This window comes from Pantherophis guttatus, chromosome 8 (assembly GCF_059756535.1).
Source record: "Pantherophis guttatus breed Tessera chromosome 8, ASM5975653v1, whole genome shotgun sequence".
NCBI lineage: Eukaryota > Metazoa > Chordata > Lepidosauria > Squamata > Colubridae > Pantherophis > Pantherophis guttatus.
The window spans coordinates 54,367,348-54,394,691 of record NC_142070.1 but is presented as its reverse complement, the minus strand read 5'-3'; the positions used below and the strand labels follow the sequence as shown (position 1 = coordinate 54,394,691).

The window sequence follows — 27,344 nt, the reverse complement described above, 5'->3', positions numbered from 1 at the left end:
GGATATAAAAGAAACACAAAAATAAATAAACAGGCAAATATTAGAGAACAAAAACTTTTCTTTAATTTTTCATCAACAGTATACTCACATGACATTATTTCTTAAAGATAAATATCAAAACGTAGTATGTTTCAGAAACTTATTTTAATGTAAATGTTTGGTTTTCATAGGTATATTAGCTTGCGGTAATTGCTTTCTGAAATTTCCTGGTTTATATAATTAACACAAGAAAAGAATTGGGGTTTTCTTTTTATGGAAACTTGATAGCGCTCAATGTGCTTCATTTGAAGGAAAACCATTCCAATAGAAAAACTGACTGCAGAGAGTGCCTTATATTGGAAAGCTCTTTGTGAGCACTTGAAATCCAAAGGAGAAGAATTCTTAGAAGAATTCTTGCCAGAGCCTGCTATCTATGCGGATTATCTGTTGAGGTAAATTAACATAATTAATTCAAAAATTGCAATGTCAGTTCAATATGCTTTAATCTTACAGTTATCATTCTTACTAGTATTGGTGTTAAGGTTCTCTGATGACAATTTAGAATAAGCATTTTGGAATAACTGATTTTTAGAAGATATGTTAATAATGAAGGTATCTGATGGGCAGGAGATGCTGCAGAAATAATAAGGGAATTAAAGCAGATTGGTTGAGTTGTGTAATCAAATTCACAGTACCATGCTGTGTAAAGGAGAAATTTTTTCAGATGTCTTGCGATTTTGCGTTGTCCATCTAAAAATTTCTAAATATTCAGCCATTGACAAAATTCAGGAGAAAATCCAACACCACATTGCTGTCTGTGGGAAGTGTGTTGAGCTGTAGTTTGAAAGGGCTGTGAATTAATACAACAGTCTGGGATTGGCAAATAGATAAATCTTAATCCCTTTTGACCAGTGGTGAAATCTAAAATTTGTTATTACTGGTTCTCTTGGTGGTGGTGGGGTAATGTGACTGGGTGGGCGTGGCCAATTTTTTTTTTTCTTTTAAAACCATTTTTTCTGCAATCTCTTCGGCCAAAGAGGTTGTAGGAAAAAAAATGCCTTTAAAAGCCTCTGACGATCCCAGCTGAGTTGCCTGATCGGCAGAGGCTTTTTTTCTTTTAAAAGCCTCTGCTGATTAGGCAACTCAGCTTGGATCGTCAGAGGCATTTAAAAGAAAAAAAAAACCTCTGCCGATCAGGCAACTCAGCTTGGATTGTCAGAGGTTTTTAAAAGAAAAAAAGCCTCTGCCGATCAGGCAACTCAGCTTGGATCGTCCAAGGCTTTTTTTAAAAAAAGCCTCTGCTGATCACACAACTCAGCTTGGATGGTCAGAGGCTTTAAAAAAAAAAGCCTCTGCCGATCAGGCAACTCAGCTGGGATCATCAGCTGACGATCCCTTTGATGATCCCAGCTGAGCTGCGCAATCATCAGAGGCTGCTTTTTTTTACTTTTAAAAGCATTTTTTCGGCCGAAGAGGTTGTAGAAAAAATGCTTTTAAAAATTAAAAGAAAAAGCCTCTGATGATTGTGCGGCTCAGCTGGGCATTGAGGGTGGGGGGGGCAGGGATTTTTGCTACCAGTTCTCCTAACCACCCACCTCCATCGCTACCGGATCAGGCAATCCGGTCCGAACCGGGAGCATTTCACCCCTGCTTTTGACAGAATAATCATTTTCTTATCCTTAAGCTACTTTCAAAGTATTCCAGTACTCAATCAGGAAGAAAAGGAAGATCTGGCCTGCATTGAGCAATTGATGACCAAGGAATTTATAGGTCAGCAGTTAATTCTAATAATCGGTTGCATGGATATCACCGAAGAAGGAGGCAGGTAAGACTGTAAAAAAACAACAACCCATGCAATTGTTTTATGCAATTGTGAGGGATAATTTTTTTTTACAAGATATATTTTAAAATGCGTATAGAAAGGAACAGGTTGACTTGGAGGGATATAATCTGATGATATCCATTTGAGCAAACCAAGTTAACATATTAACATGAATTCAAGTGGTTTGTAAATTTTCCACTCATAGTTGTTTTGAGCCAAAGGGGTAGAGTACTTCTTGCAATCACATGATATAAATGTTTTATAGTAAAAAATAAAGTAATGGTTGCATTAATTTTAAAAATGGGGGAGAATCTGGGAGGCAGCAGGAATGAGTAGCATCTGGTCTGAGATGTCTATAGGTCAGTGGTGGGTTGCTCCCGTTTCGCACCAGATTGGGCGAACCGGTAGCGGCTGTGGCGGGTGGCTCCACACACCCGCCCAGACGCTTCTGTGCATGCGCAGAAGCACATGCACATGCACAAGCAAACCAGTAGCGATGGGATTTGGAATCCGCCCCTGCTATAGGTGGTCTAAAAACAGGTCTTCAGAACCTCAGTTGCATACCTCATCCACAGTGAAGAGGGTGATGTTGCTTTTTCCATGTAGAGAAAACATGCCTTAGGTCATCAACAATACAATCTCCCAATACTTCTCTGCTTGTGTTCCTTGTCAGGACCCAGGGGTTCATATAATGACATTAACAATTCATGCTTGACATTTTTTTTCATTGGGATTTATATTTTTGAGGCCCATTCCCTAGTGTTATCCAGTCCTTTGGAAGGACAACAGGGAAAATTGCTGTTCAATTTAGATCCTCTTCTCAGAGAATCATCAGATGTTGAGGGAAAGGATCACCCAGAAAAAATGGATTCAAAAATATAAATGGAGCAGAGAGTAGGCGAACATCAAGAGAAATAGTTGAGATTTAAGAATAACCAGTTGACCATCTAGTCTGGGCATTTGTAGTCCAGCCGCAGAATATTTTGACTCTAAAATGTTTCCCTTTTCCCAGAATTTCAGGGAGTGAGAGCTGGAGTGTATAGTAGAAGCAGATAGCACTGTAGCCAGATACTGTAAGCTTTCTTCTCTGTTTCAGTCTGAGCTTGTCTCTTAAGTCTTGCAGGGGAAGGGTTTTTCCATGTTTTACAATATTCCTAAGCAGAGAAGAAACCACAATTGTAACATTTGGGATTTGAAAGTTTGTTCATTAGCAGGAAATAGTGATGTATATATCTATATATCAGGAATACACGCACCAACCCACCCCCAATAATGATTCCTTGGATTTTAAACTCAAAAAAAGTATATATTTTTTAAAGGAAGAAAATGCTGAGTGTCCTACAAAAAATTCTTTTGATTCCAACCACGTCAGCATCTCTTGTATCCCATCTTATGGAAAAGTTGCTCTGCCTTTTGAAGGATGATGAGCGAAGAATCCAGATGGTATGTTCTTGTGGTATATATGCAACCATACAAAAGTTCTTTCGTATGGTATTCAACTTTGAAAGTTTAATCCTTTAAGGAAGTCTTCAGAGCAATTGTGTTAACCAAAGTACCTGTTTTGAATCCATTTCTCCTTTGTAAATAGTTTGCTTTCTTTGGATGTTAAAAAAAGTCAGTTGAATAGAATTGTCCCTGACAAGTTTTGAATGTAAATATTCATACATTTAGAAAAATTACAGAATACAGAATAACAGAGTTGGAAGGGACCTTGGATGTCTTCTAGACCAGCAGTCACCAACTGGTGGTCCGTGGACCACTGGTGATCCGTGAGAAAATTTTGGTATTCCGCAGAAAAATTATTTGCATTTTTTTATATTGTACTAAATCAGAGGTCCTCAAACTACGGCCCCTGGGACAGATATGTGCAATGAACGTTTGTGTTGCTGCAGAGAGCCTCCCCCTTTGGGGTCTTCTTGTGTGAGTTGGAGGGGGGCAGAAATTCCGACTTGGGGTCTGCTTCAGCCTCCTGATGAGGGTCTTTGGGTGAAGGCTGGAGGGAAGTGCTGCTGATGGCAAAGAACGGAGGGCCTTGTTCCAGTGGGACTGCATCATGGTCTGGAACTGGCTGACCATCTCAGCCTGCTGAGCCTCCAGGTGCTCAGCCTTGCATTCCTGCAGGTCTTCCCTCTGCTTGGAAAGGCTATGCTCCTAATCCTCAGTGAGGTGCTTCTGCTGAGCCTCCTTCTTGGTCAGATTCACTTTGAACTGAGCCAGCTGTTTTGCCAACTCTTTCCCGTGGTGGCTGCTTAGCTCCAAGAACTGTTTCCTGTTGGGGCCCTAAGGAGCCCGGGTAGGCAGGCAAGGCATGGCTTGGAGGGAAGGGGCGAGTAGAGGCTGGCGAGGCGCCCCTTGACGTGAGTGACATCAAGTTGGCCACACCCATCCCGTCACATGACTACCTAGCACACCCACTCAGCCAGTCATTAGGCCGATCATATTAGTGGTCCGCGGGATTTAAAATTATGAATTTAGTGGTCCCTGAGGTCTGAAAGGTTGAGGACCCCTGTTCTAGACCAACCCCTTGTTCAAGCAGGTGACTCTATACCCTGGGCCATGGATTGGCACTGGTCCACGGCTTGCTAGGAATTAGGCTGTGCAAGTAAGCAAAGTCCCATCTGTGCATGCATGGGACCTAGTCAACATATGAAACCCCCACCTCCACCCTAGTCCACAGAAAAACCGCCCTCCACAGAACCAGACCCTAGCACCCAAAAGGTTTGGAGCCGCTAGACAAGTGGTTGTCTAATTTTTTGAAAACCTCCAACAATTGCTTAACAGATTGTAAGCCGCCCTGAGTCTCCGGAGAAGGGCGGCATATAAATCAAATTAAAAAAAAAATGGAGCACCCATGACTTCCGGTGACAAGCTGTTCCATTGATTTATTGTTCTCACTGTCAGGAAATTTGTCTTTATTTCTATTTTGGTTCTCTCTTTGATTAGTTTCCATCCATTGCTTCTTGTTCTGCCTTTAGTTGCTTTGAAGAATAGGTTGATCCCTTCTTTTCTGTGACAACCCCTCAGATATTGGAAAATTGCTATCATGTCACCCCTTTTGAAAAGCTTGGCTAGTTTGCAAGTATGAGTGATCAACTAGATTTTTCTACACATAATCTCACCATATCATATTTGTTTGCCCCCTCAACAGATGAGAGACACTACTAGTTTTCCTCCCAGTACTAAAGGTTTATATTCCTGATTTGGAAATCAAACTAGATAGGCTCAAGACCACCATGCTTGTTCTTCCTCATTGAAAAGTCAACATGGGAGAGAATTTGGGGCACAGAGGTCCAACATGGTTTTAGGATGCTCAAAATAAGTTTTACTAAACTTTTACTGATCCTTCTAAGGATCAAGGAATGCTATTTTCCTCAAAAGCACCAGCAATGAGAAGGCTTCACATGAACTTTTGTGGCTGTGTAAAGATTAGGGAGATTTCTTTTAATTATATAAATTTCTCCCAAAGGACCTCCAGAAATGAGTATTGTTTGTTTAGCTTTATGACAGGAATAAAATAAGTTTGCCAGACTTGTTTCAATTTCAGGTTGGTGCTTATTTACATTTTCAGGTTGCTGAAATAATTTCAGAGGCACGGGAAACCGTTATGACAGTAGACAAGCAGCAAGATGCAAGTGAGATAAGAAAACAAGAGCTTAAGGTATGGAGGGATTGTGCCACTTCTTTAGTAATTTAATTTTTTTTAAAAAATGAAAGGATTTATAACTGAATTATTGCATTTTTTCCTGCAGCTTCTGAAAAATCTGAATGTTATTTCTCAGAAATGCAGAGAATTAAATTAATAGGATTGGAGAGGGCAAATTTTCAAATTCATTTTTATAAATCTTGATAAAGATGGCAGTTGATTTTGATTTCCTCTGGTGTATGTAAGTACAAGTTGAAATAGAAGAAAATAAAATAGAAAGATGGAGAGGGTGTTCAGGAGGCCTCCTTCGTTGAGGACACCTTCTAGCACATTGGGTTGATCTCCCAGCTGCAAGGAGAGCCTTGGCTATTGTTGTGTACATCCTGTTAACCTCAGTGTTAGTTTGAGTTCCCTTCACCAAGCCACCCTTGCACTCGCTTTGAAAAAGGCAGTTGATCCAGATCATGGTGACCAAGTTGTAGGGTGGGTCACCTGGCCATGGACATGTTCCCTCCATTGAATCAATATTTGGCTGCTCATTAGCTGAGCCAAATTGAGATTTGCTTTTGCACAGGGAGTGCTCTAAAACTATATTAAATAAGATGTTACATTAGTTTTCTTAGTCTTTTCAAAATGGTAAGCTCAACTGTTGTATTGTCCACTGAAATGGTTACTCTCAGTGGTTTTTTTTTTTATTATTATTTTTATTACTTGAAGACTTCTTCATCCAGGTCTTTGCTGAGAAACCGGTGAACAGTTTTTGTATCTACTTTAGTTTCTTTTCCTCCCTTTTTTATATTGTTTTAAAACACCTTTATTATATACTTTACTGTGTTTTATTTTATTTTTATGCTACTTTATATATGCTATTGTATACTACTTTATATCTTACAAAGTATTTCAAAGGACTATTTTCACTGAGAGAAGCACGAAGTCATATGAAATGATGGTATTTTTAATATTCATGTTGCATAGATTTCATACCAGTAGAGGTTCCTGATTCAGATTCTGATGAGGTAACAGTATTTATCCAATCTTAGTTGATTTCAGGAGCTGAGAAGCATCTAGTTCTTTTGATATGAGCATGGGAGACCAGAAAATTCCAAGCTTATGGACTAGATTGGAAAGACAAAAAATACTTTTTGCAAGTAGGCAGTGATAGAATTTATTTATTTATTTTTCAATTTATATACCGCCCTTCTCCCTAAGGACTCAGGGCGGTGCACAACCAGAATTAAGAACATGAACTACAAATATTAAGAACAATTAAAATATATATAAATTTGGCCCAAAAATTTAAAAATCACAAACCAATTAAAACATTTTAAAAATTTAAAAATTTCTTCTTAAGCCAGCCCGGCTTGCTGGAAAAAGTGGGTTTTAAGGGCACGGCGAAAGGCACTGAGGTCTTGGATTCTCCTTATCTCTGGGGGCAACTGATTCCAAAGGGTAGGTGCCCCCACAGAGAAGGCTCTCCCCCTGGGGGTCACCAGCCTACATTGTTTGGCTGATGGCACCCTGAGGAAGCCCTCTCTGTGGGAACGCACGGGTCGATGGGAGGTCATTGGTAGCAGCAGACGGTCTCGAAGATAGCTAGGCCCTATGCCATGGAGCACTTTAAAAGTGATAACCAACACCAATTCATTGCCACTGTCAAGAAAATGGGATGCATGCAGGAATCAGCAGTCAGGGTGATTGAGATGTCTGCTTTTTGTAAAAGCCATAATATAATACCCAGTATCTCCAGGGCATAATTTCTGTTTTCTTTCCAGCTGGCAGAAATAAAAGTGAAACTCATGGAAGCAAAGGATATTCTGGAGAAGTGCATAGCCATGCAAGACTTCAGCCATGCTTCTGTGTTAAAGGAGAAGATTATAGAGCTGGAAGGTATAAAGAGTGGCTTGTTGAAAGAGGCGGAAGAATCCGAAACTAAAGAGATATGCATGGAAAAGGTTCTGTATTTTACACTTCTAGTCTTTTCAGTGTTTTCACATTTACATGTTAAGAACTGTGTATGTGATGAAATGTCTTTTTTCAAACTGTTTGAAATGGCTTTTTAGAAGAGGAAGAGAATATTTGTAGTTTGGACTTGAACTGTGAAGTCCTTGATGTGGAGTACTTCAGCACTGAAGATATTACTTAGGTAATGAAATGTCTTGAAGAAAACAATCAAGCTCAGAAAACAGCAAGGATTCCACAGGAAGAGAAACCTGAAAATCCTACTATGACCTCTGATGCTAATGGTCCCTATTAAAAAAGAAATGACCCAGCATATTTCTGTATCTACCTATGTACAATACCTAGTTTTCTACACATGGGTTATTTCTCATGTACAAGGGCTAGGAAAAAAATCCAAACTCTGTATCATTGCAGAACAAAACTAGATGTGAAATATGGGAATTAGAGTAATTGTTGCTGGAAGGAGGCTCTTGCTTTGGAATAATCTGCAACTAGAAAGGATCTTAAGCTAGCCCATAGATTGAGCAGACCATTTTCTTCAGTTGGAGTCAATGATAAATATAGGGTCAAATTTTGCTTGATTTCCTGTAGAAACAAATTGTTAATTCTGTTGAATGTTGCTCACTTTTGTTCTTGGTTACTAGAAAGCATCATAGATATTTGGACAGACTGAAATCCTGAACTAAACTATGATGCTTTTATTTTAAAAGAGTGATCCAGAAACACTTCTGAAGTGTTTGATGATGTGCAACCAACTTCTGAAGCAGATCTCACTTTCCAAAGGGTTAGGACCTACACTGGATGGAATAATTGAATCCCTGGTATGTGGCAACCTTATGATATATATCACAATATAGAAGATCTGTGTTGAGCAGGAACAGGTATATGTGGTCTCGAATACTTTTTTCTATCTCAGGTAGCTATTCTTGTTCTGCATTTTATTGTGCATGTATATCCACAAGAGACAGCTAAGGACCAAAAATGAATTAGCTTGAACTGGATAGAATTTCACCTTGCAGGCACTTCACACATCTTTTCTACTTCAGCCCTCCATTGGATTACACATGGAATCAGTTTTAGTTTCTGAGCAGTTCCAGGTTTTATATCAGTTAGAGATTCACTATTTTTCCATTTATGAAGTTAGATTGTGTCCTTTTCTTATATAGTTCTTTCAAACAAATCTGAGCAAACCATCTGTCTACTTGACCACCAGTGTGAGCGTTTGTTAAAATCAGTTCATGCTTTTTTGTTTGCAAAAGCATCCTCAAGAGGAGGTTAAAGAAGTTTGCCCCTCCATCCTGGCTTTTTAAACATCCCCTGTGGTTATCCTGATCTCTTCAGTTACCAATATATCTTAGCTAGCAAGCAGCTCAAGGTTCTCTTTAATCAATATGTCTTACTATGTTTGTTCTTCTAGATAATCCCAGGAATTACTAATATCCATCCTGCTGTGCGAAACATGGCGGTGCTGTGCTTGGGCTGCTGTGGCCTGCAGAGCAAAGAGTTTGCAAGTCAGCGCCTCACTTTGCTGTTGCAAGTAAGTAGGTTTCAGTTCTCATGAAATGTCTGATAGACATTGGGAACCCTGAGGAAAAAGAGTTCCTGTTGCCACAGGTATTCTTGAGTCCAAAAGAGTAGTAAAATGTGTGAAGGGGGCCCAGAGAAACTCCACTTTGCTTTCAGTAGGCATACATTGATTTGGTTGGCTTTCAAGTTCAGTGTCAGGTCCTGCAATGCTGGCGAACTAAGCAAAACATTAGTACCTTGGAAAGATCTTTGTTGCTAGGAGAGTCTGATGTACCAGACTCTTTAAAACCTATCAAGTAACACTCCAAATAACCTATTGTAATTAAAGGGAAGTTACTTAGAGTCTCTTTCTCACACTTCTTCCCTCCTGGGATTGAGAGATCTGTCTCGTAAATAGATGGGAGCCACTACGTTGGCATCCTGGAATTTTAAAGAACGACCAGTGTTGCTTTATACAGAGGCAAGTGGATGGGTGGGCTGCAGAGGAATAGTCAGCTTGTAGAAAACATTTGCCATTTACAATTGGCCACAAGTTCTATGTAATGATCTTGCTGGGAATTATAACTGGGAAGTGGAACTTCTAACTAAAAAGAAGGCAAACCTGGACCACCAAAATGCTGCAAACAGCTGTGGTCTTCATTTCCTACCTTCTCACTTTCACATTCTGTTTAAAATAAATCCTATGCAGGAAAACTCATACTTTTCAATTGTAGCATCAGCATCTATTCAAGTCCTGATGTTCTGAATGTTGGAATTGAAACATTGGAAACATTTCTTTCAATTGCCCTACATCAGGGGTCTCCAAATTTGGCAACTTTAAGACTTGTGGACTTCAACTCCCAGAATTGAATTTTGGGAGCTGAAGTCCACAAGTCTTAAAAGTTGTCAAGTTTGGAGATACCTGTCCTATATCCATGGTAGAACATATTCTGGAGGGTGTAATACAGGGTAGAGTAGTTTCCTAGGGTTGGGGCTGTGACTTGTTCCCTCAACCCAGGGGTGGGCAAATGTGGCTCTTTTACAACCTGTGGTCTTCAACTCCCAGAATTCCTGAGCCAGCTTGGCTGTGTCAGGTTGAAGCCCACAGGTTGTAAAAGAGCCACATTTGCCCACCCCTGCCTCAACCAGTTTGAGGCTGCAGAGGCATTAGCAAAAGGGGTTGATTGGGAAACAACGGAAAAAGATTGGGGGGGGGGATGCTAAGGATGGGAATAGAAGAAAAAAGATAAAACTCCAATTTCTATTCTGAAATAACTTTCCAGATAGCCAAACTGCTGGCAACATTTCTTGGCAGTATGACCAAATGCTGACTGCCCAGTTCTAGGCTACTTTGAGGGTCTGTGGTTGGAGTATTGAGACACATGGAAGCTCCTTGTGTATTGGAAGTCCCCTGCTTCAGTTTCTATCTTCAATTTTTACATTTCACTAGAAATTGGCTATTTTGCTTCTGTCTTGATTGCATGCTTGAAGGAACATGCAGGTTTTGAAAAGGCCATTCGTCAACTTCAGATTTATAGCCTAATTTGGAACTGCTTTAAAGAGTCTGAGAAGCGGGTCAAAGTGGCTTTTTTTATGCTCAACCAATGAATTATAGTTTAAATTATATGAATTCATAGGTCCTGTTTGGTCTTTCTAATCCTATTCAGGTATTGCAAATTGATGAAATGAAGGTAAAATTGAGTGCTTTAAAGGCACTGTTTGACCAGGTAATGATATTTGGAATAGAACCATTCAAAGACAGAAAAGTTCAAACTGGAAATGAAGAAAATGAGAGTGAGAAAACTAAGGAAACAGAAGAAGAAACAGCTACCACTCACAACCTTCTTCAGCTTCTTTCTGGGTTTCTAGATAGTGAGGTATGATTGAAACTAGCAAATATGGATGTAAATTTTAATTTCATGTGTGGAAGAATATAAAGAGAAAATTTGAGCAAAATATTTCCCTGACTGGTACTAGCAACATAAAAAATGCATGAAAAAACTAAGAATGCTAACAATGTCAGTTATACATCACTCATCTGATGAGAGACATGTTGAAATAATCATGAGAGCTTTTTTAATTGCTTCAGCTTAACAACTTCTAGTGACTGTTCAGAGGTATAACTGCACTGAAAAAAGTGACTTATGACTGATTTTCATACTTAAATTGCAACATCCCCATGGTCACATGATCAGAATTCGAGCACTTGGCAATTGGCATGTATTTATGACCATTGCAATGTCCTGGGGGCATGTGATTGCCATTTGTGACCTTCCCATCCAGCTTCCAACAAGCATTGTCAATGGGGAAAGCCAGATTTGCCTAATGACCACATGATTCACTTAACAACTGCAGTGATTTGCTTAATAACTGTGGCAAAAAAGGGTTGTAAAATGGAGCAAAACTCACTTAACAATTGCCTTGCTTAGCAATGGAAATTTTGGGCTCAGTTGTGATTGTAAATTGAGGACTATCTTTAAATGCAGTCTTGCAGAATGAAACTTAGGGTAGGTGTTGCAGCTCCAATTTCCTGTGGAATAATTACTGGAATACACTTGTGTAAATCTCTTCTCCAGTTTTCAGAACTTAGAACTGAGGCTGCTGAGGGACTGGTGAAGCTCATATTTTCTGGCCGGCTAATCAGTGCTAAGCTTCTTTCTCGACTGGTTTTGTTGTGGTATAATCCAATGACAGAAGAGGATACACGTCTCCGACATGCCTTGGGAGTTTTTTTCCCTTTATTTGCATATTCAAATAGGTATAGTCTGTGTATTTGTATATATCTGTGTGTAGTTTCTTTTTCTATACAGGTAGTCCTCCACTTACAACAGTTCATTTAGTGACTGTTCGAAGTTACCACGGCACTAAAAAAAAATAACATGACAATTTTTCACACTTATGACCATTGCAGCATCCCCATAGTCATGTGATCAAAATTCAGACACTTGGTAACTGACTCATATTTATGACAGTTGCAGTGTCCTGGGGTCATGTGATCACCTTTTGCCATCTGACAAGCAAAGTCAATGGGAAAGCCAGATTCACTTAACAATTGTGTTACTAACAACAACTGCAGTGATCTACTTAACTGTGGCAAGAAAGGTCGTAAAAGGAGCCTTGGTGGTGCAGCGGACTAAAGTGCTGTTAAGTAACACTTAATTGCCAGCTGCCTGCAATTACTGAGAGTTCAAATCTCACCAGGCTCAAGGTTGACGCAGCCTTCCATCCTTCCGAGGTAGGTAAAATGAGGACCCGGATTGTGGGGGCAATAAGCTGACTTTGTATAAAAAAGAACACCGCTTGGGGGGGGCCAAAAGCCCTACTAAGCAGGTATATACAAAAGTACGACGGCTATTGCTTAACGCATTCTAAGCCGCCCTGAGTCTCCGGAGAAGGGCGGCATATAAATCGAACCAATAAATAAAATGGGCAAAATTCATTTAACTTGTCTGGCTTAGCAGCAAAAGTTTTGGGTTCAGTTGTGGTTGTAAGCAGAGATGGTATTCAGCAGGTTCTGATCAGTTCTGTAGCAGAAATTTTGAGTAGTTCGGAGAACCAGTAAATACCACCTCTGACTGGCCCCGCCCCCATCTATTCTCTGCCTCCTGAGTCCCAACTGATCGGGAGGAAACGGGGATTTTGCAGTAACCTTCCCCTGGAGTGGGGAGTAAATGGAGATTTTACAGTATCCTTCCCCTTCCACGCCCACCAAGCCATGCCACGGCCACAGAACCGGTAGTAAAAAATTTTAAATCCCACCATTGGTTGTAAGGTGAGGACTACCTGTATTTTAAATAGCTCAAAGTGAATTTAATTGAAAAAAAATACAATGAGGTTTTTTAATTTGAATAATAACAACTGCTTAACCATGTGATTTGCTATATGTTTTCTTAAAAACAATCTGTTGAATTTTTTACTGGGTATACATCAATCTTATCGTCCAGATACTTCTAAATATTTTTTTACATGAGCAGCTTACTGTGGTTTAGTTTGTAAGGCTGTTGGGTATCTGTATACCATATGCTATATAAAAGCAGAAGGACCCACAGTAAGATTTATATTAATTACTGTTTTTAGAATATTAGACTATCTTTTTGCTGTTTGCTGTCATTTGCATCTGATGCCACTTTCACAAGAGACCTTATTCTTTCATCTGGACATAGAATTGGTTTCTCTTATGTTAATTGGAAAATTGATGCAGTTGGGTGCATTTGATGTTGTGTTGTGTTGTGTTAAAGCCTCACCTGTTACATTTTAAAAATGCAGAACCAATCAGGAATGCTTTGAAGAAACTTTTCTTCCAACGTTGCAAATATTATTTAATGCTCCAGCTTCATCACCATTGTCAGAGGTTGATGTAGCTAACGTTGCTGAACTTCTGGTGGATCTAACAAGGCCTAGTGGATTGAATCAACACTTTCAGAACTGTCAGGTAGGGTAAATCGTATGTGAGGAGGCTGTTTTGTTTGATCTGAGATTAGAAAGCCCTCAAAATCTGGGTTAAAGCCTCCTACTCCTTGCAGTAATGCTTTTGTTGAAATTGTGGACAATTTATACTTGGACAATTACCATATTGTAATGGCTTTTTCAGGGTTTGACAGTTCATGATAATTTAGCGCTGAAAATATGCAATGAAATTTTGACGGATCCAAGTGCGCCAGATGTCCGGATATATGCAAAAGCTCTCTGTTCCTTAGAATTCAGTAAGGATTTCACAAAAGACCTCATGGATTTATTTGAGGATATTCTTGTGGTAAGCCATAGCCTAATGATCCACAAACACAGATTTAGTGGGTTTCTTGTAAAATTTCTGAGACATGTCTTAGAGTGAGTGTGTGAGAAGAAACAATATTTGCCCTCTAAAATTTAATGTCTCCATTCTCCAAAAACTTGAGTTTGCAAAAACTAAGAATTAAAAATTATCCTTCTTTGGCCACCAGGTTTTCTTATCTTCTAACTTTTTCTGAGGAAAAACCCTGAAGCCAAAGTTTATCAAACATTCTGGTGCCATGATCCTGTAAAATAATAAATTTGTTTGAAGTTCATTTATCAATATGCTAGACGTCACACTGGAAGTCACCAGCACACCCTGGGAAATTTAAAATTATCTCTCCCTCCCCTTAAAAATATGTTGATTTTTTAAAAAATCCAAAACAAATATCTTGTTCTCATTCCACATTTTATCAGCCTAGATTGCCAGTTTCCCAAAACTCTGCGGGTGTCACACTTAGAGAATCCATAGCACACTCTAGAAAAAAAATGAAAGTTCTCCCTGCCCTCAGAAACTTGAATAAGTGACAAAATGGAAAGTTTCACAAACTGGAAGGAAGTCAGCTTCGTGGTTCATGAAACAAGAGCAGGGAGGAAGCAAGTAGTCAGCAGGAAATGTACATAAGTGTTTCCTCAGATACAAAAATGCACAATACTTTTATCCAGAGCAAGCTGGGAGATACAGATATAATGCTAGCAGCCACAGAAATAAGAGGAAGACAAGTATAAAGTCAAATAATATATCAATGTGAATAAATGATAAAATGGGAATGATAGGGGAAGAAAAAGTGCAGATTAATTTAGTCATTTTCTATAGGATGCATCCTCAATCTTTATGCAGCCTTAGGTAGACATTACCCTCCCCTCTTCCATGGTTCTAAATGAAGAAATAGGGGCACTCACTCCAGTGTCAGATCTCAGATTCTTTTGGCCTGATTCTTAAGAGCTGGGTGTTTTGCAGCAGGGTCTACCTTGACTCTTTTTGAGCCCTTCCCCAATCCGTATGGACCCTGGTGTAGTCTTGTTAGCCTTCTATGTTGTTATCTTCTCATCCTCTTCCTCATCCTACTATCTCTTGGGGAATTTGTCAGAATGAGCGGAGGAGAACTTGAGTGAGCCTAAGTGCCAGGCACTCTGTTGAAAACTTCTCCGGTGCCTATCCTTTGGAGGCAATGGGGAGTCCTTGGACTTAATAGTGTTGAGATCCCTGTCAAACTTTTGTGGGGCAAAGTTGAGAAAGAAACAGAAGTCATAGTTGCTGGATTCTTGACTCCATCTCTATGGGCCGAAGGGGTTGCTGTTGGCCATGAGGCGCTTCAACCCATTCCATTCAAATTTGCTTGCAACACCCCCCCCCCTCCACAGTTCCTACTCTCAGTTTGAGAAGGCCATAAATCAGGGAATCACATGAAAAAGCTAAAAATCTTCAATGGGGAATCATATTTATTTCTTAACAGCCTCTGAGTGTATTTCACAGATTCAGTTTCCAAATATTAATAAAATTACCCCATGTTATTTGCAGTAATATACTATTCATAGAGAGAGATTATTTGCGTTTCTATTTGTTAATGAACTTCTTAGCCCAACATTCAATTCCAGCACCAACACATGTATAGGATCAACAAATGCTCATTATGTATACTTCTAAATAAGCTGTTCTTGACTTCTCTATTACAGACAGTAAAAGATAAAATGTCTTTAAAAATGGTTGAAAAGGTGAAGAACAACTTAAACAAAGGAAACCCTGTTGATGGACATGTTTCAAAAGAAAAGGACACTGCAGAAGTAACTGAAAACAATTTGGACTGCAATAAATCATGTATGTCCACTGATCAAAATAAGGAAGGTAACACAAAGAACATACTGTACTATATTTTTTGAATTCTTTAGAGGATAATCTCTAGATAGGGTGGGAAATGGGGTATGGGAGAATTGTGTGCTATGGTTGTATTACAGGGGTGGAGGAATTGCTCAGTTTTTACATAATACCCTAATCATGTGAATTCATGGATGACTTTTATGTTGGCATTAATATGTTGCCCTGAATATTGGAACTGGAAGCCCTGGTCCAGGTATGTTTCACTTCTGTCCCTTCTTTAGTGGTTGTCCTGAAGCCCTGCCTTCCAGGATTGCTGAACACAGCACTGTTTATGCTCCTTTTAAGTGTGTGTGGGGAGGGGGGGGAGGAAAAATGAGTCTGTCAGATCCCTATCGTGATACTGCCATTCAAGTAGGGAGGGAACCCTGGATTCTTTTACTCACTTATTCCTGTAATTCCCTAGTTTATAACTTTTACCCTGTCACATATTCTGCCCTGTGCTTTGATTTACCTTGGGGGATGTACAAGGGCGGAGGACCATCTGTTTTCTCTCAATTTAGAAGCCTCAAGAAGAAACGCATGGGAATCCACAATATCTTTGCACCTGTGGATTAGCTCATTCAACATCAAACTGAGAGGAGGGGTTTCTAATCACTTTATCCTAACAGAATTGCCTGGGGGGAACTCAGACCCTGCTTTGCATTGTCTTGCATTCATTTCCTTTTACAAAAAGTTTCTTTTGAAATGCTAGTTTTCAGAGTCCATGCTTTCTTGAACAGGAGGGAGAGGCAGGACCTTACAGAGTCATTGACTCATATGTTGCTTGGGAAATAGGTTGTTTAGATAGAATAGAATAGAATAGAATAGAATAGAATAGAATAGAATAGAATAGAATAGAATAGAATAGAATAGAATTTTTTATTGGCCAAATGTGATTGGACACATACGGAATTTGTCTTGGTGCATATGCTCTCAGTCTACATAAAGGAAAAGATACGTTCATCAAGAATCATGGTACAACACTTAATGATAGTCATAGGGTACAAATTAACAATTGGGAAACAATATCAATATAAATTGTAAGGATACAAGCAACAAAATTACAGTCATACAGTCATAAATGGAAGGAGATGGGTGGTGGGAACGATGAGAAGATTAATAGTAGTGCAGACTTAGTAAATAGTTTGACAGTGTTGAGGGAATTATTTGTTTAGCAGAGTGATGGCATTTGGGAAAAAACGGTTCTTGTGTCTAGTTGTTCTGGTGTGCAGTGGGTAGGAGTTGAAACAGTTTATGTCCAAGATGTGAGGGGTCTGTAAATATTTTCACAGCCCTCTTTTTGACTTGTGCAGTATACAGGTCCTCAATGGAAGGCAGGTTGGTAGCAATTGTTTTTTCTGCAGTTCTAATCCTCTGAAATCGGTGTCTGTCTTGTTGGGTTGCAGAGCCAAACCAGACAGTTATAAAGGTGCAGATGACAGACTCAATAATTCCTCTGTAAAACTGTATCAGCAGCTCCTTGAGCAGTTTGAGCTTTCTGAGTTGGTGCAGAAAGAACATTTTTTTTTAAAAAAAGTTTTTTTTTATTTTTTAGACAAACACACATACAAACATACAATGTATTTTCTTTGAACAGAGTATTTGGCTAGTTCACAAATTTAGACAGCATTTAATCATTTCAATTAAATTTACCATTTCTATATTTCCTTTTTGTCATATTTATTCCTCATCTATTTTTTAAAAAAACCAATATTACCCTTCATCCTCATCTCTAATCTTAATCAAATTCAATTTTTCCCTTCTATTCTATATTATATCCCTTCCCATTGTCATCTATTTTTATATCCATCCTCACATTGGTTAATTATGTAATATTACAATTGTTTAATACAAATTCAACATTTTAATATAAATCAGTTAGTTATATAACTATCTTTTTTGTATGTTAATCAATATGAACATGAATATTCCAATTATTTCCATGCAATCCAATTTCTTACAAATCAATTAACTATACCAATAATAATAAATCAAATAATTTTCCCCATATTTTCCTCCAAACCACAACTTAATCATTTCTACTTTCATCACAATATACAATTAAAAATATTTCAATCGTTACTATTTCCCTAATTAAATTTAAAAATGTTTTAGCTGTTGGCTTCCGGTTTGGCTTCCGTCATCGCCAGACGGTCTTTCGGGACCGCCAGCCTCGTCACCCGTAAGAGCCGCCTCTACAGCTGAGAGACGGCTCGAAAAACTCTGTCTCATTGAGGAGACGTGAGAGAGCCGGCGAGAGCAGGTAGAGCCCTCTGCGAACTCCCCAGTGTTTTTTTTTTACTCTTGGGGAGGAAGCAGAATGTGGCTCCCTATCCAGCTCGCCGCTGCTCCGGGCTTCGGGGGAACTCTGCGCTTTGCAGAGCCAGACGATGGGACCAACCCAATCAGCGAAAACTAACAGACTGTCTGAACAAGCAGGATGAAATCCGGATTTGGGACTCTAAATTGCAAGTATTTCTAACAACCCTATGATTGATTTTAAAAGTGAAGAAAGTGAAAGGGGAAAAAAAAAGTTTAAAATGGCGACTGGCTGAGGCTTGAGAAGAAAGCTGAAAGCGAAAGTCCTTCCGTTTGAACAGTTTAATACGTTACAAAGTATCTGAAACAATAGCGCTGGCTAGAAGTGAAGAGAAAAATTCCTATTTCATGCTTCTTCCTTCTTAGAGACTTGATATTGATATTGTCTGGAGAGAAGTCTTTTTCTTTAAAAAGAGTCTGTTTGTGTGGCAGGATGGCGTTAAAACTGACAAAGCCAGACAACCAAGCTGGGGGGGGGCTCCCCCATTTATAAATCACATGAACAAGTTTTGAGCTTGCAGATGCAGAAGAATGGCTTTAAAGACCTAAAGGAATTTGTTTTGGAGGAGATGGCAAGACATGATGAGATTGTGAACCAGAATCTTGAAAAATTTAGACAGGAAATTAAAGAGTTGGTACAACAAAAGTATGATAACCTGAAACGATATATTGTAACAGCTTTGAAAAGCTTTTCAGAAATAATTATAAAGATGGGTAAAGATATCAACTTAGAAATAGAGTCTAAAATGAAGGAAGCTGGTTATAAAATTCATAATCTGGATAATAAAATACAAAGAATTGAAAATGATTTGATAAATATTCAAGAAAATAGCTCAGAAGTAGAGTCTAAAATAAAGAAAGATGATCACAAGACTTACAATGCAGATAATATAAAACAAAGGATTGAAAATGAAGTCACAATGATACAATTCAGATCTATGGAATTTGCGATCAGAATGAGGGGAATACAGGAAAACAACAGAGAGGACTTGAGAAAGATGTCTGCTGAAGTTCTGGCTGTGATTTTAAAGGTTAGTCCTGAAGAGGTATTCTGTAAGATTGATAAGGCCTACAGAGTAAATTCTTGGGTGGCAAAGCAAAGGCAGTTGCCCAGAGATGTGGTGATTTACTTTACTGATAAAGGAATAAGAAATGATATTGTGCAAAAGTCTTTTCACTCCACTCCATAAACGAATGGAAGGAAGATCTGGATATATAAAGAGCTGCCGTCCAAGATGTTAAAAGATAGAAAGGACTTTGGATTTTTGGTGACTGAGCTAAAGAAACAAAACATCCCATTTAGGTGGGATGCTCCAGTTGGTATAATATTGAGATATCAAGGAGAAAGATATCAACTAAATACTGTTGAAAAAGCGGAAGAATTTTACTATAAGGTTTTTAAAATGGGCCCAACATCTCCATGTATGTTACCAGTGTCAGGAACACAGGAGGGGGATAAAGAAAAGCAAAATGAACAAGAAATTGAAATTCAGGATAAGCAGATGGAGATGGAGGTAATGGAAAAACAACAAGTTACAGAGGGCTTTTTGGATGAGCCGCTTTTGGATTCTCCTTCAGAGGCTATAGCTGGATCACCTATAAACATAAGAGAGGCGGCTTTGGACCTCGATTTGATGTTTTATCAAGCTATAGACTAGCATGTAACTCAATCAGCTGATATACAAGTCCTAGGAAGGCAACCAGGATGGAGATCTAAACCACAACAAGTTAAGAAAAGAAGAAGCAGGTCCTACAAAACTAAAAAATTTTAAACTAAACAAACAATTTTTTTTTCTTTTTTAGCCAACAGATTAATGCCAGTTACTTAAGAGACGATTAAACATAATAAGCGGGATTTATAGAAGGCTGATACATGAAAATATAACTGAGGCAAATTATAGACTTATACTATTTTGAGAAGAATAACAGATCTCTGCAGTGCTGGTGTTTTTGGGATGTGGAAGATGGCCTTTGATTGAGTGGATTGGAACTTTCTATTTTGGACTCTTTGAAAAATGGATTACGTATATGTTGAGTTATAAGGCAAGAGAACTATGGAATTGGGGCATGCAGAAGATCTGGTTGTTACCCTAACGTGGTGGTTGGAATTAATAATCTAGACAAAAGACCCTACAGAAGATACTACATGGAATATAAATATAAAGTCACTCGGGTGGTTTTTTATATACAGAAACATTTATTATTGATGGGGGCAGATGGTAATTGAAGATACTGAATATACTGTTGGAAGCAGAACTTGATGTTACCCTAACATGGGCGATGGAATTAATAAACTAGTTGAAAGACATTACAGAAGATACTATATGGATTACAAATTTAAAGTTATTTGAGGATTTTATTTATATATGGAAATATCTTTTAGTGGTGCGGGTAGAAGAACAAAGATATTAAAAATATTATGTATGGTAGACCTGTAGGATAGTGGGTGGAGATAGGTTAGGTTACTGATTGTTTAGTTTAGGAAAAGGGATGTTATGTTCAGATATTAATATACTTAAAAGATTTGAATTAAGAGATATATGTGTGGGGATGGAGGAAATGGGTAGATTATGAATTGAATAAATGCTAAATTAGGATTTATTATATAGTTTTATAGCTGAATATTGCTTTGAAATGTATAGTATAGGGGGGATATAATAATGTTAGAAAGAAATGGTTAGCACATAGGGGGTGGTGTAAAAGGGTGGTAAAGTATTATATAATGTGATATCAATTTGGATTTTATCTTGGAGAAGCCATGGGGGGAGGGGAGGGTGAAGGGGGGTTAGGGAGGGGGGGGAAGGGGGAAAAATTTGTATTTGAAAAACTTTTTCAATTAAAAAAAAATGTTCTAGCTCTTATCCAAGCTACAACTTAATCCTTTTTACTTTCCCCATCATATACCATTAAAGGTATTTCAATTGTTACAGTTTATACTTATTCATATTTCTAAAAAAAATAAAAAACTTGTCTTTTGTCTAGATTTCAAAAATACAAAACAAATATTACAATTATTATTCATTTCATTTTTACAATCATATAATTTCCCATTTATTTCTTACTACTATTCATATTTTTTTTCTCAGGTGGCACAGACCCTCAGGCCCTGGGCCTTCGGCTGATGCTATGCAATGCCAGGTCTGTGGTAAATAAAGCCCCCCTCATTTGTGATCTTGTTCAGGAGTGGGGAGCGGACCTGGCGGGTATTACGGAGACCTGGTTGGGCCAGGAGAGGGGGGTCCCTCTCGTAGAGATGTGCCCACCCGGTTTCCGGGCATTTCATCAGCCAAGGTCACAGGGGAGGGGCGGGGGTGTAGCAGTTATCATTAAAGGGGGTCTTGGTCCGAGGGAGGCCACTGTTCCTCAGACGGCCGGATGTGAGTCCCTCCTTGTGAAGTGGGGTCATGGGGTGCAGATGGGCCTGCTGCTTACGTACCTGGCTCCCTGCCACGTGGCAGCGGCCTTGCCTGAACTACTCAACGTTATAGCCGCGGTGGCGGTTGATACCCCTAGGCTTATGGTCATGGGGGATTTCAACCTGCCATCCGTCGGTGAGGCGTCTGAGGTGGCTCAGGAGTTCATGGCTTCCATGACGGCCATGGATCTGACCCAATTAATTCATGGCTCTACTCACACGGGGGGAAACACGCTGGACCTGGTTTTTGTCTCTGGTCAGTGGTTGAGTGGTCTCGAGATAGGGGATATAGCGATCGAGCCCTTGTCATGGTCAGATCACTCCCTCCTTCGCTTTGACCTTCGAACCGCCGCACCCCGCCGCAGGGAGGCGGAACCGATGAGGTGGTTCCGCCCCAGGCACCTGATGGACCCGGATAGGTTCCAGACGGAGCTTGGGCCATTTCCTGAGGCTCTGACACACGGCTCGACTGAAGACCTAGTGGCCGCCTGGGATAGGGCGGCCGCTGGAGCTTTAGACCGGGTCGTGCCTTTGCGGCCTCTAACCCGGCGTCGATCTCACTTGGCTCCTTGGTTCACTGAGGAGCTGAGAGAGATGAAACGCCGGAAAAGACACCTGGAGAGCAGTTGGAGGGCCAACCATTCTGAATCTGACCGAACACTGGTAAGGTCTCATATTAAGACCTACCTGATGGCAATAAAAGCGGCAAAATGTAACTATTTTACCGCTCTTATTGCGTCTTCAGATAATCGCCTGGCCGCCCTGTTTAGGGTGACCCGCTCCCTGCTCCACCAGGAAGCGTGGGAGGACCCCTTGGAGGGTAGAGCCGAGGACTTTGTACAATATCTGTATGACAAAATTGCTCAGATTTCCTTGATGAGGGTGTGACATTGTCCAGATGAGGGTTGTATCAGTCGGATCTGATGCTGGCTGAGTCATAATTTTTGACCACTCCCCTTGCTCCTCCCCTTTCATGCCCAGTTTAGACTCAGTCGGCCTGAGAGAAACATCTCCTACAGATCTGGCTATACAGCCAGGGTCTGTTCAATATCACAGAATTGTAAGTCTTTTTGACCACCTTTTTATTTCTCTAGTTTAAAATTGTTACTTCCCCTTTAAATTTTTCTAAGGTACCGGTCTACCAGGATATATATATATATGTCAGAAATTTTATGTTGTTTCTGGGATAGCACTATTTATAGTCACAAAATATGGGTGTGTCTGGCTGAAGAGGCCTAAAAAGGCCGAAATAGTGCTATCCCAGTCTCCCATAAGTCACAGAAGAAACAACATAAAATTTCTGACAGGTCTGAAAGTGATGAATAGAGATTTCATCCCACCATGGCCATTTTAACATCTTTCAACATAGGAAAAAACCCTGATTGCAAAAATATCGCACATTTATACCTATGAATCAAAAGAAATAAATATTTGACCTCTACAGGGAGGAGTCACAAAATATGGGTGTGTCTGGCTGAAGAGGCCTAAAAAGGCCGAAATAGTGCTATCCCAGTCTCCCATAAGTCACAGAAGAAACAACATAAAATTTCTGACAGGTCTGAAAGTGATGAATAGAGATTTCATCCCACCATGGCCATTTTAACATCTTTCAACATAGGAAAAACCCCTGATTGCAAAAATATCGCACATTTATACCTATGAATCAAAAGAAATAAATATTTGACCTCTACAGGGAGGAGTCACAAAATATGGGTGTGTCTGGCTGAAGAGGTCTAAAAAGGCCGAAATAGTGCTATCCCAGTCTCCCATAAGTCACAGAAGAAACAACATAAAATTTCTGACAGGTCTGAAAGTGATGAATAGAGATTTCATCCCACCATGGCCATTTTAACATCTTTCAACATAGGAAAAAACCCTGATTGCAAAAATATCGCGCATATATATATATATATATATATATATATTTCCCCTTTCTATTGTAGGCTGCTGGTCTTGCCTTGCTAGAGCGTCCTGAGCTGCCAGGCTTTGCTTCGCTCCTGGCGGCGGCCATTTTGAAAGCCCCATTTTAAAAGGGAACTTTTTTCCTTTTTCTTTTTCCTGTCTTTTTGGGGGGGGATTTTTTTGATCTATCCCACCAACGATTGTTTAAGGGGCCCTAGACCACAATACCACCAACAATAATAGCGATTCCCTAATTTTAAGGGAAATCGCCAAATTGGGCCGCCGCCCACGCTACAGCGATCCCAAAACCGCTGATCAGCTGTAGAGCGGTTAATTGAAGCGCCGCGGCAATTTTAAAAGGAGTTTTTTGCCGCTTTGCCACCAACGAGTCTGCAAGTTTGGGGGGGGCAGCAAGCTTCTTCTTGCCTCTCCCTGTGGCATTTCCAGCCAGAATCTATTTTTATTTATTTATTTATTTATTTATTTATTTATTTATTTATTTTTTTTCTCATCGTGGCTGTGGGGGCGCTGAGGAGGTCCGTTTCTAGGCTTGCCTAGACAGATACCTCTGGAGCAGAGTTTCCTCCTGCTCAAGTGTGACCTGGCAGCCATCGTGCTTAACGCCAGAGTCGTTGCCATCTCAAATTTCAACCATGTGGCGAAACTGAAACCAAAAGCTATTTCTCCAGTCGACATCGTGGTCGCAGTGAGTATACTAAAGATGGCGGATCGCTCTTCCCATGGGGAGGAAAATACTATGTACACTGGGAAGAAATCAACTTCCAAACGTAAGCACCTTTCTAAACCTGAGGAGAAGGATTTAACAAAGAGGCATAAATCTCTAGAAAAGCAAGCTAGTGAGGTGCCTGCAACTGAGCCTGGTAAGGGGACCCCCCCCCCCATCTTCCCCCCATCCTCCCATTTCAACTGTTAGCCAGGCCTGGTCTTCGGAGGGAGAGGGTAATGTTCTTCAACAAGACCAAAGCAATTTGCAAAACCCCTTTGCAAGTCAGTTAATGACCCCTGCAACTCCTGTATTTGGTGGGCATGCAGCTACAGCTGCTTCAACAGGTGAATCCTCTATGCCTGTGCTAACCCCCGAAGATACTTTAAAAAATGTGCCAGAAGGATTGAGAATTATGATTGAACAGGCCATTGCTTCTAGAATGGCAGCCAATATTCATGGTCACCACTCTGGCTCTGCTATTTCAGAGCGATCTGCCCGTATTAGAATTTCTCCTGCAGTCAGCCTTACTGGCTGTCATTCTCCTGCAGCCTCCAGAGTTAGTGAAGCCTTTGTGTTTGAGGAAGAGAGACATTCTGACCTATCAGATGATGAGGGGATAATCCAAGATCAACCTGCCTTTACAGGCTTATTTCCCCCCAATAAATTCAAGTCTTTATTGCATAAGGCTCGCTTAACAGCCGCCTTAAAGGAAGATGAATATTTTCAAGAGATGCAGGAGGCTCAACAGGGTGGACTACAGGGACCTTTTTCTGAGCCCCCCCCCCTGAACTTTGTTATGTACCAACTCCACAACTGTTCATAGACGTGGTAAAGAAACAGTGGGCTGGGCCTGCAACCATGGCATCTGCACATGGTTCAGATAAGAAATATTATGCTGTTGCTCCAAAGTTTGCTCAACTCTTGCAAGTTCCACCTGTAGACAGCCCTGTAGCGGCCCTTTCCTCTTCTTCTTCATATGTAACTGGGGATACTTCTGAAGGTCTAAGGCCAGAAGACAAAAAGTTAGAATTTCTGTTTAAAAAGAACCATCAGGCCTCAGCATGGGCAATTCAATCAGCTTCATCAGCCTCATTTTTTAATAGAACTACCATCCTTTGGCTTCAACAGTTACAGGCAAGGGTACCCCCCAGTGAGGTTCGCCTTCATCAGGATATTAATAAAATCATTGCTGCCACTCAATTTTCGGCTGATGCAACCTTGAATTCAGCCAAATTTGCATCCAGAGCCTTAGCCTCTACAGTTTCAGCCCGCAGGATGCTCTGGCTTCGCCAGTGGCCTGCTGACCTTAAGGCCAAATGGCGCTTGGCTGCAGCTCCATATTCTGCAAACAAACTATTTGGGGAATCACTTGACCCTCTTCTTGTAGAGACACGGGATAAGCGAAAAATTTTGCCCTCAACATACAAACGGGCTGAAAGAAGACCCTCTCCATATTACAGAAAGCCTTCCTTTCGTTCCTACCCCCAGGGAGGCCCCTCCAGGCAGGAATATCTTCAGGGATCCTATCGATCCTCGGACCGTCAATATTTTCGGGACAGGAGCAGACAATTCCAGCCCAAACGGTCCTTTCGGGGTTCTGGTTTCCGCCAGTCCCGCAGTCGTAAGTGACTCACTACCAAATCCTCCAGTAGGGGGTCGCCTGTCCCTCTTTGCGGACAGGTGGGAAAGGTCATCTTCAGACCTTTGGGTTCTTTCAGTTGTGAAATTCGGCCTCCCCCTGGAATTTCTCTCCAGGCCTCCAACCCGCTTTCTTCAATGTCCAACTTCCAAAAGCGAATCCAGACGTCAATTAATGAACCAAGCAGTTCAGCACCTACTACAGATTCACGCCATAGAGGAGGTCCCCCACGATCAATGGAAACGGGTATTATTCCATCCTGTTCGTAGTTCCAAAGCGGTCAGGGGGGTGGAGAGCCATTCTGGACTTAAAAAATCTCAACTCATACATAGTGTATCGCAGATTCAGAATGTGTTCACTAACCTCTATTCTTCAAGGGATTCGTCCCAACGATTTTCTAGTTTCCATAGACCTCATGGAGGCTTATCTTCACATTCCCATCCTGCCAAAGCATCGACAGTATCTCCGATTCAGCTATGCAGGAAAGCATTTTCAATACCGGGCTCTTCCCTTCGGACTGGCATCTGCACCAAGGGTCTTCACAAAGGTCCTGGCGGTCGTGGCGGCTCACCTGAGACAACAACCGGTGAGGATCCAGGCTTACCTGGACGATATTCTGATTCAGGCTCACACTCAAGAGCAAGCCTTACACGACCTACACCTCACGATTCAAACCCTGAACGACCATAGGTTCTTGGTCAACTACAAAAAAAGTCAGTTAGTGCCAGTCACCAGGATCACCCATCTTGGCGCCATCATAGACGCAGCCCAAGGGACCGTCTACCTAACCTTGGAACGACAGTCAGACATCAGGGACCTAGTAGCTCTCATTCGCAGAACTCCATCAGTTCCATTGGCCACTCTGTCCAAGCTCTTAGGCAAGATGGTCTCCTGCGTTCAGATCGTTCCATGGGCACACCTTCACGCTCGCCACTTGCAGTGGTTCCTGCTTCCTTTTCAAAGGAAACGCCAAGCTCACACCATGTCAACAGTCAAAGTTCCACTCTCAGTCAGGCGATCACTAGGTTGGTGGACATCGCCTTCTCTCGACAAGGAGTGTCTCTTCATGAATCACGACCGACTTGTACTCACTACAGACGCCAGCCTTCATGGATGGGGGGCTCATCTTGCATCACACGTGGCTCAGGACCGTTGGTCTGCATCAGACCTCGCCAACCCTATCAACTGGCTGGAGCTGAAGGCCATTCGTCTCGCTCTCACGCACTTTCACCGGTTTGTGCAACACCGTCATGTTCTGGTGTTGACAGACAATATGGCGGCGAAGGCACATGTCAACCGTCAAGGGGGCACCCACTCAAAGCGCCTCATGGAGGAATCATTTCGCCTGGGCAAGTGGGCAGAACAACACCTCCTCTCCATCAGAGCGGACCACATTGCGGGGTCGGAAAACACACAGGCGGATTTCCTGAGCAGGACAGAGGTGGACAACAGCGAGTGGCAGATTCATCCCGACATATTTCATCAGATTTGCAACAGGTTCGGCATCCCAACCATAGATCTCTTCGCCACACACCTGAACAATCAGCTTCCTTGCTTCTTCTCGAGGTTCCCGACGCCAGGGGCGGAAGGGGTCAACGCTCTCCGTCTCACCTGGCCGCCGGGTCTTCACTACGCCTTCCCGCCGCTGCCTCTGATTCCGGCCCTGATTCGGAAGGTCATCGCCGACAGAGCAGAAATTATCCTCGTGGCTCCCCACTGGCCACGCCGTCCGTGGTTCGCAGATCTGATCAGTCTCTCCACATCTCACCCTTGGAGGATTCCACCAGACGAGATTGTACTGCGTC

At 41.0% G+C, this 27,344-nt stretch overlaps 1 protein-coding gene across 8 annotated transcripts in view; it reads left to right on the top strand.

Annotated features, from left to right (window-relative positions):
* NCAPG (non-SMC condensin I complex subunit G) overlaps positions 1 to 27,344 on the top strand; it is a 58,259-nt gene that overhangs the window by 13,528 nt on the left and 17,387 nt on the right. For 5 of the 8 annotated variants that reach the window (XM_087875213.1, XM_087875214.1, XM_087875215.1 and 2 more), the window contains 12 exons: positions 291 to 431; positions 1,664 to 1,804; positions 3,121 to 3,244; positions 5,370 to 5,459; positions 7,217 to 7,396; positions 8,114 to 8,224; positions 8,821 to 8,940; positions 10,577 to 10,786; positions 11,486 to 11,667; positions 13,176 to 13,341; positions 13,501 to 13,662; positions 15,357 to 15,525. In XM_087875213.1, coding sequence (XP_087731339.1) covers positions 291 to 431; positions 1,664 to 1,804; positions 3,121 to 3,244; positions 5,370 to 5,459; positions 7,217 to 7,396; positions 8,114 to 8,224; positions 8,821 to 8,940; positions 10,577 to 10,786; positions 11,486 to 11,667; positions 13,176 to 13,341; positions 13,501 to 13,662; positions 15,357 to 15,525 — 1,796 coding nt within the window. The remainder of the gene's footprint in view (positions 1 to 290; positions 432 to 1,663; positions 1,805 to 3,120; positions 3,245 to 5,369; positions 5,460 to 7,216; positions 7,397 to 8,113; positions 8,225 to 8,820; positions 8,941 to 10,576; positions 10,787 to 11,485; positions 11,668 to 13,175; positions 13,342 to 13,500; positions 13,663 to 15,356; positions 15,526 to 27,344) is intronic. The other 3 variants (XM_087875217.1, XM_087875218.1, XM_087875219.1) reach the window with 1 other exon arrangement.